The sequence below is a fragment of the Salvelinus fontinalis genome, chromosome 2 (assembly GCF_029448725.1).
Source record: "Salvelinus fontinalis isolate EN_2023a chromosome 2, ASM2944872v1, whole genome shotgun sequence".
Classification (NCBI taxonomy): Eukaryota; Metazoa; Chordata; class Actinopteri; order Salmoniformes; family Salmonidae; genus Salvelinus; species Salvelinus fontinalis.
This window is the reverse complement of record NC_074666.1, coordinates 26529033-26545703: the sequence shown is the minus strand read 5'-3', so window position 1 is coordinate 26545703 and position 16671 is coordinate 26529033. Positions and strand designations below refer to the sequence as shown.

General features: G+C 45.4%; 1 protein-coding gene across 9 annotated transcripts in view; it reads right to left on the bottom strand.

Annotated features, from left to right (window-relative positions):
- Positions 1 to 16671, bottom strand: part of acaca (acetyl-CoA carboxylase alpha) — a 60520-nt gene that overhangs the window by 27581 nt on the left and 16268 nt on the right. For 4 of the 9 annotated variants that reach the window (XM_055869053.1, XM_055869045.1, XM_055869036.1 and 1 more), the window contains 16 exons: positions 16520 to 16633; positions 16301 to 16414; positions 16097 to 16186; positions 15800 to 15918; positions 13318 to 13341; positions 11459 to 11602; positions 11193 to 11295; positions 8517 to 8624; positions 8202 to 8258; positions 7905 to 7949; positions 4247 to 4288; positions 3225 to 3440; positions 2604 to 3107; positions 1441 to 1596; positions 782 to 928; positions 319 to 588 (listed from right to left, as the gene is read on the bottom strand). In XM_055869053.1, coding sequence (XP_055725028.1) covers positions 319 to 588; positions 782 to 928; positions 1441 to 1596; positions 2604 to 3107; positions 3225 to 3440; positions 4247 to 4288; positions 7905 to 7949; positions 8202 to 8258; positions 8517 to 8624; positions 11193 to 11295; positions 11459 to 11602; positions 13318 to 13341; positions 15800 to 15918; positions 16097 to 16186; positions 16301 to 16414; positions 16520 to 16633 — 2253 coding nt within the window. Of the gene's footprint in view, positions 1 to 318; positions 589 to 781; positions 929 to 1440; positions 1597 to 2603; positions 3108 to 3224; positions 3441 to 4246; positions 4289 to 7904; positions 7950 to 8201; positions 8259 to 8516; positions 8625 to 11192; positions 11296 to 11458; positions 11603 to 12183; positions 12334 to 13317; positions 13342 to 15799; positions 15919 to 16096; positions 16187 to 16300; positions 16415 to 16519; positions 16634 to 16671 lie in introns of all 9 variants that reach the window. The other 5 variants (XM_055869079.1, XM_055869089.1, XM_055869109.1 and 2 more) reach the window with 4 other exon arrangements.

The following is a 16671-nucleotide window of genomic DNA, read 5'->3' as shown; positions in this document are numbered from 1 at the left end:
CAGCAGACTGCGAGGGGCATACATACACACACACACATACTTGGGTAGATTGATTTGATTGATTCATTTATTGGGGGAAAAGATGCACCGAGTACAACCCAGGGGATTCCACGTTAAAGCTAATATCACTTGTTTCCAACGTGGTCCCCAATGGAATACACCAATACAGACAAAACAACAGTAAATCCCTACAGTACAAAACAGCATCACAATAGAACCATCTGCGAACAGAGACCTACAACACTAATCTCCAAATCAAAATAGTTTCAATTCTTCAATAGAAGGTCTACACCGCCATGCCCCCTTCTGCCAGCTGACCTTGTAGGGGTCTGCCGTGTCCTGCCAGGCTACATGGAACATGTGTCTGATCTCCTCTGCCAGGCCGATGCGGGCACCGCTGTTGGCAGAGATGTAGATACGAGGAATACCACTCTCCCTGGACATCTCTGAGGCCTGCAGGAACAGCAGGTCCTCCTGCGGCCCAAACGAACCAATCTTGTGTGTGATGTCATTACTGATCACAATGATCTCACGCCCTGCCGGGTACTCCGGGGTCCTGAGCGTCATCCGCCAGGCCACCATGCCAATCTAGAGGGACACACACACAGGTTCACATTCATTTATGTAGTCGAGACATGACTGTTGTATGCATTTTCACAAAGACAATACCCATGCAATACAATAACCTGGCAAACAGTTACTGAACAATCCTGCCAAAGAAACACAGAGACACCTACAGATCAGAAATGGAACTGCAACTTTAAAAGGAGTTACTTCTCACCTCGTTCCCTCCTGGTAGACGGTTCATCTGCACCAGCTGTCCCTGTGGATCCAGGACCAGCTCAGTGAAAGTGAGCAGCTCAGAGGGCAGAGGGCATTTGGGCAGGTGGGCGAAGGCTTTGGTGGACTGCCACAGCTTCTTTAGAGCCTGGAGGAAAGAGGAGCCAGAGACACGAGGGACTGCTGCTCACTCTTAATATAACAAACTTACTGGAAAGTGATAACATGCAGGGTTGAGGTCAATTAAATTTCAATTCAGGTTCGACATTGTAATTAATGAATTGGACATTTCCCATTATTTTACAATGTGAAATCTTAATTTCATGCATTGGATTTCAATTAACCGAGTTGAAATGCAATTGACCCCAAACAGTGCTCCCGAGTGGTGCAGCGGTCTAAGGCACTGCATCTCAGTGCTTGAGGCGTCACTACAGACCCTAGTTCGATTCCAGGCTGCATCACAACTGGCCGTGATTGGGAGTCCCATAGGGCAGTGCAAAATTGGCCCAGCGTCGTCCAGGTTAAGGTTTGGCCGGGGTAGGCCATCATTGTAAATAAGAATGTGTTAACTGACTTACCTAGTTAAATGAAACAAAAACACATGATTGTATGTTTACCATCTACGGAGACCACTGTGGGTCGTTGTGTCACGGTCCGTACCTGTCTGACCATCTCAGGGAAGTCATAGACATAGGTGGTTCCCAGGGACTGGGCCTGGAAGCGTTTGGACTGCAGCAGGTCCTTGGTCACATATGGGGTGTTGATGAGCATGCCATGTAGAGGACCCTGCTTGTCCCCATATGCCTGGAACATGATCTGGAGGAGAGGGGACACAGTCACTCCCCACACAAAGACACTAGCTGCCCTTTGCAGCACACACATCTACAAAAACAACACAGAACCCAATATGTAATGAGGACAGACATCAGGCACGGACCGTATTCCAAGATAAACATGAAATGGTGAGAAAGGTGTTTAGAGTTGTGGAATCAGTTATATCTACATAGGAGAACATGTTCTTTAAAACACCAATCAGCTGTGCACATCGCACATCAGTCTGATTAGGTGCTTTGACCAGACCTGGCAACATAAGCGGTCATTTCACATTAGAGACAGGAGCATATCGACGACTCAGAATGAGAACACAATAGAAGTAATTTTTTAAGAAAAGTGTTAATCTAACACATCTGGCTATTGAGAGGTTCTCATGGACCTACAGTAGCATAAGGTAAGAATAGGTCTGGCGTCACCGGTGCTTAAGTGTTAACGAATAAGGCTAAGCTCAATGCACCGGATCCTCACTTAGCACCATCTACCACCTCCAAAATAGAACCCAGATTCATTAAATGAATAAAGGTACCTGCCCAGAATACAAATGGGAAGCGTTACATTTCAGTATTCCTCTCTCAACTATGGTCCACAGACTGTAGTAGTGGGGGTATTGTTTTTCTTAACCACACTTTGCTTCTGCATATGCTCTCTGCCAATGACTATTTGATTTATGGATAATTTACCCTGGAATGGGATGACATATAGATGGCTGTAACTTACCTGTTCTCCTATATAAAAGGAAAATATCATGATCACTGCTAGTCTTGTCCAACAGGCTGGCCAGACCACTTATAGAACCCTCAGCTCCACTTTACACAGTGGACTGACTGATCCACAGTTGGCATGTAATTTATTTCTTAACTAAACTTGAAAAAACTTGAGCAAGAACCAAGAGTGGTGCATTTTGGGAGCTGAGGATTATGAATGAAGCTGCTTCCCCGGCCTGTGATTGGATGGGAGTGAGGAGCGTGAGGGACGTGCGAGTGCCCCACCTGTCGGTCTTTAGGCCCCAACTGTCCCGTACGGGAATCGGTGACCTCCTTGTACAGGCTGATGTCCAGGTAGTAGCCTGACTCGTTGGTGAGGAAAAGGCGGATGGGTATCTGTTTGCCTGTGGGCGTCAGCCGGATGTTGATCTTCAGCTCAGCCTGCAGGACCCGGAGCTTCCACAGCCTACTGCCGTAACGCATCACCATAGAGCGCACCGACTCCTCAATCTGAGCATGGTTACACAGAGAGAAGTTTGTTTTAAACATATACCAAAACACATCACTACATGTACAGTGTACAAAACCAATGTACACAGTGCATGTACAGGTCTTGGGTGTGCTGCCACTGACCTTGGAGGGGTCCATGATGACGGTGGGGACAAAGTTGAGGAAGATGTGGTTGCAGTCAGTGCGTACGGTGGTGTTGTTGAAGGCCACTTCCAGCTCGTCCATGGCCTCCAGCAGCAGACGCTCGGCCTCGTTGTGGAGGTACTCAAAAGACGCCTCCTGGAGATAAGACACAGGACGGAAGCAGAGGTCAGACAGGGACAGGTTTTCATATACAAACTGAACAGGTGTAACAATCAAAACACACACAAAGCAGTGTGTCATTATTGCTCTCACCTTGGTGACCAGGTCTGAGTGACGGATGATGGCCCGGACAAAGAAGCGGTAGTCTGTGACCTCTGTGCCCGCCTCCACACGGGCAGCGCCCAGGTAAAGGTGCATCTTGTGGTTGGCACAGGGAATGGCGGTCAGGGCAAAGTTACGCATGCGGTTCAGCTCCAGCTGGAAGGCCAGCGCTGGCTCCAAGTGACGGTAGATCCTGTCCTCCTCAAACTGGAGACGTATGGTGACAGTCCGTTACATAGCAAAGCAGTCGCACAAGAAGACATCGTCACAGACAGCAGGCCACAGCCACCCACAGCAAGATACGGTCACACCAACCAATGAGGGTTCAAGAGATGGGAATGATCTTTCCTCAAGGCCTAGAAATGACTTAACCAGTTAAGGCTGTTCTACCATCATCCCCAATATTAATAACTGCAGAACTCAGGGAACTTGGGTTGGGTTTATAAGAGTAGAGGGTGCCCGCCAGCCATACACTGCATTAAGTAAATTAAATCAAAGGCAATCTCAGCCTGCTAATGGGTGTAATTTCTCTTAAATGGAGACGTCATTAAATAGATAATTACGGTAATGAGTTTGTGGTGCCATTGTAGTGAGACTATCAGGGGCCTAGGCAGGGGATGAGCCGTCATTGATCATGTTAGAGAGACTTTCAGTGCCAACGAAGGGGTGAGCAAGGACAGCGGGAAGGTACTTCTGCAACTATCTTATTCAAATTGCCTCACCTCAATTGTAGTCATTATGTGAAATTGACACTTGCCTAGTTGAAACTGGCTTACCTCTTCCACTGTAACTCTAGTCTACACATTGAGAAACATGGTCATTTGGGCTCATATTTCATCTCAGTAATATATTCAGTCTGCGTTTGCACTTCAAATATGAATTCCCTTATCTTTTTGGGATGGATTCAACCAGTTTATTGACCACTACCACTGAGAAGACCATTCCCTATTATTTGATGGTAGCCCATAAAGCCAGTGTTCATATTGACACACAGACAGTGTGATGACACTAACCTTGTCTCTGGACCGGAAGGTGAAGAACTTGGGGAACTCTCTCTGTGTGGGAGACAGACAGGTGAGGAGAGAGAGTACAGTTAAACAGATTCTCATGCTACGAAGAACACACGTTACCAACCTACCAGTTCTACTGGTTAAGAACGGCTAAGAATGACAGTTAGGGCTTTGAGTCCAGGAATTCAAGGATCCCTGCTATGCTGCACCTAAGAGTGTTTTCACATATAGTCCTCTTCACACTTGGTCTTATTCAGACAATTTTTGTGAACTCGGTGTTGATTGCTTAATTTTTTTATCCAGTATGAACACTCCAATGGAACTCAGACCTCTCGAAAGAGCCCCCGAAGCAAACCCATTGAGAGGTGGTCTGAGTTTGGTTCGCTTGAAATCCTCTGTCCAGCTCCCTTTTTTAGGGCAATGTGAACACAAAGCTCCCCGGGTTCGCTTGTCATTCCAGCACCACACACTAGACTACTGCGACACCGTTTCCCCTGCCATAACCCCTCATACTAGACTACTGCAACACCGTTTCCCCTGCCATAACCCCTCACACTAGACTACTGCAACAGTTTCCCCTGTCATAACCCCTCACACTAGACTACTGCAATACAGTTTCCCCTGCCATAACCCCTCACACTAGACTACTGCAACAGTTTCCCCTGTCATAACCCCTCACACTAGACTACTGCAACACCGTTTCCCCTGCCATAACCCCTCATACTAGACTACTGCAACACCGTTTCCCCTGCCATAACCCCTCACACTAGACTACTGCAACACCGTTTCCCCTGCCATAACCCCTCACACTAGACTACTGCAACACCGTTTCCCCTGCCATAACCCCTCACACTAGACTACTGCAACACCGTTTCCCCTGCCATAACCCCTCACACTAGACTACTGCAATACAGTTTCCCCTGCCATAACCCCTCACACTAGACTACTGCAACAGTTTCCCCTGTCATAACCCCTCACACTAGACTACTGCAACACCGTTTCCCCTGTCATAACCCCTCACACTAGACTACTGCAACACCGTTTCCCCTGTCATAACCCCTCACACTAGACTACTGCAACAGTTTCCCCTGTCATAACCCCTCACACTAGACTACTGCAATACAGTTTCCCCTGCCATAACCCCTCACACTAGACTACTGCAACAGTTTCCCCTGTCATAACCCCTCACACTAGACTACTGCAACACCGTTTCCCCTGCCATAACCCCTCACACTAGACTACTGCAACACCGTTTCCCCTGCCATAACCCCTCACACTAGACTACTGCGACACCGTTTCCCCTGCCATAACCCCTCACACTAGACTACTGCAACACCGTTTCCCCTGCCATAACCCCTCACACTAGACTACTGCAACACCGTTTCCCCTGCCATAACCCCTCACACTAGACTACTGCAACAGTTTCCCCTGCCATAACCCCTCACACTAGACTACTGCGACACCGTTTCCCCTGCCATAACCCCTCACACTAGACTACTGTAACACAGTTTCCCCTGCCATAACCCCTCACATTGGTGCCACAAAAGAGAGATGATAACGTGCAGGTTCAGATTATTTGTTTGCAATATGTGATCTATAGGCTGAGAGCTTAATAAACTGTTTATTCGCAAATAACTGCAGATTAAATAATGCTCTAATTGACAATTGTACACCCAATGTAGGCTACTGCCCCTTTAAGAACAATAATTGATTTTGTGCCCTATTATCACCAAATATGTTCACACTATTAAAACCTGTTAATAGCATCTTCTGATTAAAGGTATTTTATCTCATCTTCTAACTAAACGCAGTTAAAAGCTTCCAAAATTAGCTTCCCAAATGTAAGTAGGTATATCTAGCTGTCTGATAACACATTCTGATGGAATGGCATTGAGTGAATGTTGGAAAAAGATCTTGGTTACTTTCTAGATAGCAATGTGAATGTAAAGAGGACTCGGACCACAACATAGGTAAAGTGAACTGGCAAAAAGGCAAGGGCAGTGTGAATACAAAGATAAGAGTTATTTTGCTGTTTTTGGCCCCAGAGTTCACTTTAAAGAGGACTGAGATTGGTTCTTTTTAAAGAGGACTAGATGTGAAAAAACCCTCACTCTCAGTTCGGTTCTCTTTGGGGGCTCTTTTGAGGCGTCGGAGATCCTTTGGATTGTACACTCCACCAAAAAATTAAGCATACCGTACTGGGGTAAAAACTGTTTTGTCTGAAAGGGACCAAGTGTGAAAGAAACCTAAAGTTACAGAACCATCTAGACTAAAAAATAGACATGACATTTAGAGAACCCAATGACTGCAGGTGAAAATGACAGCGACATTCTAACAAGACTAAGCGGCTACATTTCCTTCTAAGGGTCTACATTTCTCCCTCAATAAGCTGTGATGAGCGCTATCATGTGAATTGCTGTGAGCTTGAAGAGGAACACTATGGCATCAGTCTGTGATCAGCAACAGCCTGTTTAACATTCAACAGCCCTGATCTCCTATTTGGCCTGGTGTCCGAGGGTGAAATTACAGTGTATTTTCCCAAAACTGCCTTTTTACATAATGACAGACCGCAACATGCAGCAGTCACATCTTAACCAATGAATAAAACATCTTTCCAACAGGGAGTGCTTTGTATTTCTGAATGCTCAAGCTAGAAGCCTGGTTGGCAGGTTTGTCTTTGATGATCGTACCCCACTTGGCCAAACAATACTGGCCTAATTGCAAACACTCATCAACTCAATGTGTACATGGTAACAAGAGAGCTGTCAGAGCTGTGTTCTAGTATGCCCACTACAAGCCTGTATACAGGACTGATTTGATGACAACACAATGGTGTTAGTACATCACATCCCCTATTCTATCTATAACAGAGAATACACAATTTAATATGTGCGAATACACTGGTCTGTGTAGTCTGAAGAGGGTTAGCTACTTGGTCTCCCGAGTGGCGCAGTGGTCTAAGGCACTGCATCTCAGTGCTAGAGGCGTCACTACAGACACCCTGGTTCGAATCCATGCTGTATCACAACCGGCTGTCATTGGGAGTCCCATAGGGCGAGGGCAGCCACACCAACCCACATAACGAGGGCAGCCACACCAACACAAACCCACATAACGAGGGCAGCCACACCAACACAAACCCACATAACGAGGGCAGCCACACCAACACAAACCCACATAACGAAGGCAGCCACACCAACCCACATAACGAGGGCAGCCACACCAATGGCAGTAATTAGCTCTCATCGGGACCCATTCTTCTCTTAAAGGATTTCCATTAGATAACACAGCCACAAAGTCAGATTCCACAGCGACAGTCCAAATTGGCTTTTTGGTCTTAATTTAAGGTTAGGCATAAGGTTATGGTGAGGTTTGAAATCAGATTTAAAGAAAATAAAATGTATAAATGAGCAGGGTTTAGCCATTATGATGACTTTGTAGCTGTTTTAACTAGTGACGACAGAGTCAAAGGGCTGAAGTCACGATGCGGGGAGAGAGAGAGAGAGGGGAACCTGGCATTTACCCAAATGCCTTTAGTCTCAAATGCTTTCATTTTCTCTCAGAATCTAAAAGCTACTTTGAGTGCTTAAAGGAAAGAGTTGACAATACAGGAAGACAAACTGTACTGTTTCAGTCATCCACATCCTCCCAGGCTACTCACATGAAACCTCTGGTCCACCTCATAGTTGACTGCCTTCCTGAAATCCTGTCAACACAAACACCACAGCAAAGGCAAGACATGGGTACAGAGGGGGAAAAGATTGCAAGCAAACAGCCAAATTTGAGATACAAATTTGTCAAATTATAGGCCATTCCAAATTAAAAGTGACTCTCTCATGCCGTCTGGATGTCTGGAGATTCAACCAGTATCACTGTGATTAAGATAAGATAGTTGACTGGCAGAGAGTTGCTTAGAAAACCGAGGGTAGCGTAGAAGAGTGGTACTCTTAGTCCTCACCTTCTGAGCAACCAGGAAGGTCAGCCTGCGGATGCCATGTTCAAACAGCAGGGATTTCTGGGGAACGAAGACAGAGGAAGAGAAAGTGTGAGCAACTGTGAGGCAGGTAGCATAGCAGTTAAGAGTATTGGGCCAGTAACCAAAAAGTTGCTGCTTTGAGTCACCGAGCAGACCAGGTACATTTTTGTTGTTGATGTGCCGTTGAACAAGGCACTTAACCCCAATTGCTCCTGTAAGTCACTCCGGATAGGAGTGTCTGCTAAATGACTAAAATGCCAATGTGTCCAGTTGTATTTCCTGAAAGGCTCATCTGACCTCTGACTGGGTGAACTCCCGGAACATGGCGGCCAGGCCATCGTCGTCGATGTCACTGTCAGTCTTAATGGCCGCGTTGAGGATGTGAACGGGCTCATCTTGGATACTCTGGGACACAAACACATGCAGGCAAACCTCAGTCATACAATTCAAAGAGAAAGTAGTCACAACCAAAATTATTGGCACCCTTGATATTGGGCGCGTTCCTCTGCATAGGCGTTGCGGACAACTGCCAGATTTACAATGCCTGGATAGGTATTTTATGTATCAGCTAACCACATATGTTACAGAAGTCCGTCAGTCGATGACACTGTCGATGACGTGGGACGCACTCAATGGTTGACGCATGCAACGCCTGAGCAGGGGAACGCAACCAAAGATCAGCAAAAAAAAAAAATACTACATGAAATAAACAATACATACACTGAGCTATATTGTCAGCTCAAATTTGTTTTGAAAAACTTATTATTTTATACTAATACAATTGCTCAGAGAAATAGATTTTGTTTAACAAGTAATACTTATTTTCTCCCAAAAAGATAGGGGTCAACATTTTTGGCACCCCTGTTTTCAATACTCCAGCACCTTCCCCTTGCAAGGATAATGGGACAGACTTTTTCTAAAATGTTTTATGAGATTGGAGAACACATTGGGAGGGATCTTAGATCATTCCTCCATACATAATCAAATTGATTTATATATCCCTTCTTACATCAGCTGATATCTCAAAGTGCTGTACAGAAACCCAGCCTAAACCCACAAACAGCAAGCAATGCAGGTGTAGAAGTACAGTGCCTAGGAAAAACTCCCTAGAAAGGCCAGAACCTAGGAAGAAACCTAGAGAGGAACCAGGCTATGAGGGGTGGCCAGTCCTCTTCTGGCTGTGCCGGGTGGAGATTATAACAGAACATGGCTAAGATGTTCAACTGTTCATAAATGACCAGCATGGTCAAATAATAATAATCACAGTAGTTGTCGAGGGTGCAACAAGTCAGCACGTCAGGAGTAAATGTCAGTTTGCTTTTCATAGCCGATCATTAAGAGTATCTCTACCGCTCCTGCTATCTCTAGAGAGTTGAAACAGCATCTTTCCATATCCTTGATATCCTTAGTCTGCACTTATGGACTGCTCAGCAGGTAGTCTGGCGGGTAGGAGCGTTGAGCCAGTAACTGAAAGGTTGCTCGATCTAAAGGTTGCAGGCCCAGCACCTCTCGGATTCAGAGGGGTTGGGTTAAATGCGGAAAACACATTTCAGTTGAATGCATTCAGTTGGACAACTCATTATGTATCCCTCTATCCCCCCTTTAATTCAAACCACAGGTACTGGAAACAGAGGTGCCAATCATTTTGACCCCTACCTTTGAGAAAATAAAGTATTACTTGTTCTACAAAATCTTTTTCTCTGAGCAATTGTATTAATCATTTCTTTCAAAAAATTGCATCCAATATACACTGCTCAAAAAAATAAAGGGAACACTTAAACAACTCAATGTAACTCCAAGTCAATCACACTTCTGTGAAATCAAACTGTCCACTTAGGAAGCAACACTGATTGACAATACATTTCAGATGCTGTTGTGCAAATGGAATAGACAACAGGTGGAAATTATAGGCAATAAGCAAGACACCCCCAATAAAGGAGTGGTTCTGCAGGTGGTGACCACAGACCACTTCTCAGTTCCTATGCTTCCTGGCTGATGTTTTGGTCACTTTTGAATGCTGGCGGTGCTCTCACTCTAGTGGTAGCATGAGACGGAGTCTACAACCCACACAAGTGGCTCAGGTAGCGCAGCTCATCCAGGATGGCACATCAATGCGAGCTGTGGCAAGAAGGTTTGCTGTGTCTGTCAGCGTAGTGTCCAGAGCATGGAGGCGCTACCAGCAGACAGGCCAGTACATCAGGAGACGTGGAGGAGGCCGCAGGAGGGCAACAACCCAGCAGCAGGACCGCTACCTCCGCCTTTGTGCAAAGAGGAGCACTGCCAGAGCCCTGCAAAATGACCTCCAGCAGGCCACAAATGTGCATGTGTCTGCTCAAACGGTCAGAAACAGACTCCATGAGGGTGGTATGAGGGCCCGACGTCCACAGGTGGGGGTTGTGCTTACAGCCCAACACCGTGCAGGACGTTTGGCATTTGCCAGAGAACACCAAGATTGGCAAATTCGCCACTGGCGCCCAGTACTCTTCACAGATGAAAGCAGGTTCACACTGAGCACATGACAGACGTGACAGAGTCTGGAGATGCCGTGGAGAACGTTCTGCTGCCTGCAACATCCTCCAGCATGACCGGTTTGGCGGTGGGTCAGTCATGGTGTGGGGTGGCATTTCTTTGTGGGGCCGCAAAGCCCTCCATGTGCTCGCCAGAGGTAGCCTGACTGCCATTAGGTACTGAGATGAGATCCTCAGACCCCTTGTGGGACCATATGCTGACAAATGCACATTTGTGGCCTGCTGGAGGTCATTTTGCAGGGCTCTGGCAGTATTTGTATTATTTATTTAACACAGTCTTTGTTGCACATCTTTATCAAGGGTGTCGATCATTTCAGTCGTGAATATTGCGACTGTGAAGAAAAGCAAGGTCATTCTACTTTGTAGCAGTGAACAAAGGGCTCTCAGTCATAATACTCTAGTGTTGCAATACAGCTCAGAATCAGTAGAAGCAGAACATTCTGACCTTGGTGTCCTCCTCTCCATAGAGCACAGGGTTCCCTCCCTCTGGGAAGGTGGGGCTGTGAGGAGGAGAGTCAGAGAAACAGCTCATCACGTCTTTAATGTTCCTGAGGGAGTGGAAAGGACCACCGTTAAGACACCACACAAACAGACACTTAAGGTAAAATCTAGGTTTTACAGCTCTAATTCAATAACGCCATTTCCCAATGTGGGATAATAATAAAGTTATAATGTAATGATTTTGAAAAGGTCAAAGAGCCCAGCCCTCACCGGGTGAACTCCTGGAAGGAGCGGAAGGAGACCATGGCTCCCATGCGCTGGCAGGGTGGGGTGAAAGAGGTATCCAGGAGGACGTCACTCACGCTGCCCATGTGCACCATGCCGTAGTGGTTCAGGTTGGACGAGAACGACATCCTGGGGTGACAATAGACAGCCATTAGACTGGGGTCCTGCAGCAAACACATTCACTCACCCACCCAGAGCAGAGCCCATTTCTGGCCCAAAGGAGAGTCACCTTTAAGAGCCCCCCACCAGCCACTTCTATCACACACACCAGTATTTATTAACTCTGTGATAAGCTGCTGGGACAGAAGGAACATTGACTCCTCATTCACTTCCATAATAACAGTAATATAGCACCGTGTTCTCACAGAGATCAGTGAATGAGGATTGGAATATAAGAACTAAATATGCCTCTTATAGATCTGGATGTAATTCTCATGGAGCAGCCCAGCAGCAGTGTCCAAACACTAAGTGGTAATGTAGATTATGTGGAAGAGCACATCTGTATAATGTTAGTGGACATGGAAGCATTGTAGATTTCCCCTCAGCCAAACATAGTAGAAAGACCCAAAGTTCCCCCAGGTGTTTTTAGTATTCAGAGGTCCTCCTCTCCCCTCCACACAGAGGCCAAGTCCCCTTTTAGAGAGGTTAAGCCCAGAAGTCTGTTAGCCCACAGAATGATATACAGCCTAGAGGCTGCTATAGGGCCCAACCTGTCCACAGAGTCATCCGTATCTGGAGGTTTATTCTCCTCCGTTTTAGAATCATCCTTTGTTTTATCATCCTGTGCTTTAGTGTCCTGTATTTTACTGTCCACAGACACAGGCTTAAGTAGAAGAGGCAGGGGCAGAGCAGACAGTCTCCTGAGAGGACAGTAGCAGCACATTCAGAACACAGCTAACGCAACACAAAACAGGACATCTGATCTCACACAGAGCACTATTTGATAACATTTTGTCCCAGAATATTACCCAGTTAATGTACATGTAGACAACATCTTTTGACTCCATTTCTCACCGGAAAACAGCACAAGATCCATGATTTGCACACATACACAAGGTAGCGTACATACACCGACAATACACCCACAGAAAGACAGAATCTCAGTCTTCTCAGTATGCTGCATCATGCCATGCTGTTACCATTGATTTAGTAAATGATCCATGATCAAACATATTCAGCTCCAATTGTAAAAATCTGATTTATTTTTGTAATAACTTTTAACATTTTACAGAACAAGCAGTCTAGCCAAACATTTCAATAATGCCCAACGTTATCTCGTCTTGCCACAAGATGCAATCTATCTATATATAATCTACACCCACACTGAACAGAAATATATATGAAACAATTTAAAATATTTTACTGAGTTACAGTTCATACAGGGATGTAAACAAATTTGTGCACAAAATTAGAAAAATAAGTGTTTTGTGCATATGGAAAATTTCTGTGTTCTTTAATTTCAGCTCATGAAAAAAAAGAGAACAATTTACATGTTGCGTTTATATTTTTGTTAAGTGTAAATGGTAGAATTACAATTTGATTAAATTCTAAATGTTGCAGGCATTAAGGCTTTCAGTAACGTTTCTCTGCAGATTGTTGACCATGCTGCTTTCTAGAGCGTCTCAAATCTACCAGAGGCGGCTGGTGGGAGGTGCTATAGGAGGACGGGCTCATTGTAATGGCTGGAATATAATAAATGGAACGGAGTCAAACGTGGTTTCCATATGTTTGATTCCGTTCCACCCATTCCAGCCATTCCAACGAGCCCGTCTTCCTAGAGCTCCACCCACCAGCCTCCACTGAGGTCTACATATTGGTTGCAATAAGAAGAATGTGTACTATACCTGTTTAGAGTTGGGATGTTCCCTCTGCAATCAAACAACACTGATTGGTTAGTTAGGCAGGCAGGCAGGCAGGCAGGCATCAGTTTAAGGAAGTAGTCAGGGCTCAGAGAAGTGTGTGTGAATCATACAAGTGTGAGACTATGTATTATGGATATGGCTGGCGTCTCATATGGTACATTTTGAACATTGTTACTTCTGACAACCTAACAAATTATAACAATCTCTCATGACATAGGCCTTATTGTTGACTTCAAGGGCTTTATGAACTAACAATGTATTACAAATGGCAGGCAGCACATGGGCTGGATGTTCAGTGGTGTCAGATCCTGTCCCTTTTACAACAAGACATTAATGTGACACCCTAGGGCACTGTCATACAGCGAATGTATTGTCTCATAAACATACACATTGCACTCTAGGATTGATCCTCCAGAAATGCAACAATAGTCCTAAACCTCCCTAGAAGCCTATTATTTGTTCAGGGTATTGGTTCACTCCCGAGGTGGGAGACATGCACGCAGCTAGCTTGGTTCCAATGAGGAAGCCAATCATGGTTGGTTAATGCAACCGGGGTACACATTTTAAAATAGGTTAAAGCAGGTGCATGCAACAATCTGAGCATAGCAGTCAATGGGAGATGACCCCAAATGTCTGAGGGGTCAACACACTGGATCACAGTTATTTATCAGCCATATCAAATTGCCATACATATCAAATTGTACATGGGTACAACAGCAAGAAGCAAAGACATGATCATCCACAACATTACACACAGAACATCTATGTATCTGGGATCTGTAACAGGCAGTCGACACAAACGCTGAACATGTACAGTACAAGTCCTGAGTCGCTCTCTGGTTGTGTGTTACTGAAACAGAATGTACATCTTGTAGTCATCCAATGGACAGATCGACAAAAGTGGGACTCTTATGCTGACAGGAGACTAGTTACAGTTTCCACTCACACATTTTTTGTAAACCAGAGAAAGTATTTGAGCTCTCACAGAACACCTGCTTTTGCACATGAGGAGCGTTTTTCAGGGGTTGAACACAGTGGAATGTGGGTAAAAGAAGCATGGCACCATGGATGAGAACTGGACCCTTCTGGAGATGGTGAAAGACAGTACTCTCCTTAGAACTCTGGTCTCTGTTAGTGCTCATCTCCCATGTAGAACCACCTCCCATATAAAGGGCATTGGAAAAGTATTCAGACCACTTCACTATTTTCATGTTTTGTTAGGTTACAGCCTTATTCTAAATGGATTCAATTGTTTTCTTCCATCAATCCACACACAATAACCCATAATGACAAAGCAAAAACAGGTTTAGACATTTTTGCAAATGTATAAAAAATACAAAACTGAAATATCACATTTACATAAGTATTCAGACAATTTATTCAGTAGCACCTTTGGCAGTGATTACAGCCTCAAGTCTTCTTGGGTATTGTGCTACAAGCTTGGCACACCTGTAATTGGGGAGTTTCTCCCATTCCTCTCTGTAGATCCTCTCAAGCTCTGTCAGGTTGGATTGGGAGCGTTGCTGCACGGATATTTTCAGGTCTCTCCAGAGATGTTCGATTGGATTCAAGTCCGGGCTCAGGCTGGGCCACTTAAGGACATTCAGACTTGTCCCGAAGCCACTCCTGTGTTTTCTTGGCTATGTGCTTAGGGTCGTTGTCCTGTTGGAAGGTGAACCTCCACCCCAGTCTGAGGTCCTGAGAGCTCTGGAGCAGGTTTTCATCAAGTACTTTGTTCTGTTTATCTTTCCCTCGATCATGACTCCCAGTCCCTGCCGAAAAACTTCCCCACAGCACGATGCTGCCACCACCATTCTTCAGCATAGTAATGGTGCCAGGTTTCCTCTAGACTTGAAGCTTGGCATTCAGGCCAAAGAGTTCAATCTTGGTTTCATCAGACCAGAGAATCTTGTTTCTAATGGTCTGAGACTCCTTTAGGTGCCTTTCACTGAGGAGTGGCTTCCGTCTGGCCACTCAACCATAAAGGCCGGATTGGTGGAGTGCTGCAGAGATGGTTGTCCTTTTGAAGGGTCTCCCATCTACACAGAGGATCTCTGGAGCGCTGTGCCTTTCCAAATCCAATCAATGTCCAATTAATTGAATTTACCACAGGTGAACTCCAATCAAGTTGTAGAAACATCAAGGATGATCAATGGAAACAGGATACACCTGAGCTTAATTTTGAGTCTCATAGCAAAGGGTCTGAATACTTATGTGAATAAGGTTTCTGTTTTTTATTTTTAATAAATCTGCAAAAATGTCTAAACCTGTTTTCGCTTTGTCATTATGGGGTATTGTGTGTAGATTGATAAGGTAAACAGTTAATTTAATCAATTTTAGAAAAAGGCTGTAAAGTAAAAAAGTGAAGGGGTCTGAATACTTTCCGAAAGCACCGTAGAACCACCTCCCATATAGAACCATCTCCTGTGTGTGTGTGTGTGTGTGTGTGTGTACACGTACGTACCGGTTGGGGTGGGAGGTAGGCAGCATGAACTGGAACTCTACAATGCAGGTGTTGTCCTTCAGCTGTCTGTGCTGGACGCTGTTGAGCTCGTAGGCGATGTAGGCTCTACGTACGTACACCTGGGATGGGGAACACAGACACCAGAGTTAACACAGTAGAGATCTGGCTACAGTGGAGGATCGTTAACTTTAATCCCCTGAAATGTCCCTCTTAGTTCATTGGCAAATACGGTTAAATTCTCTGGGCAACCAGCTACGGTGGCTTTGAATCCAAAAACCACGGTCTGCTTCCTCTCACCTCCAGGGCAGCCATCCGGACCACCTGGTTACTATGATAAAAGAAGTTGGGCAGCACATCAAAGATGGACGTCTCAGACAAGATCAGTTTCTACAAAGAACGAGAGAATTCAGAATCTTAAATGCTGTGAAAAAGTAACAAAGATCCTCAATTTACTGCCTTCAGCAATGCCAATAAAAAGTCAACAATGGCCATTGTCCCTACCTGCAGGTTCTCGATGCAGAACTGGTGTCCGTACATGTCGATGGCAGAGAGGAAGATGGACTCCACCTGGTTGTGACGGAGCTCGTAGGAGGGGAGGTGGGAGGCAATCAGCACCTGAGGGGGAAACAGACGGGAGTGAGAAGATGACAACTCATACCTTGATAAATCACAAAAACAGGAAGAGACCCTTCAGAGAGACAGGAAGTGATGAGTGCTGACCTGGCGGGCACGCAGTGCCACCTTGGCGTTGGTTGTCTTGCTGAGCTGGGTGAGCTCTGTCAAAATGGCCATCAGCTCGTCAGTCAGGGTGGGGTCACGACCACACAGCTGGTCCTACAACACACACACAAACTCTGGTCTTAGACAAACAG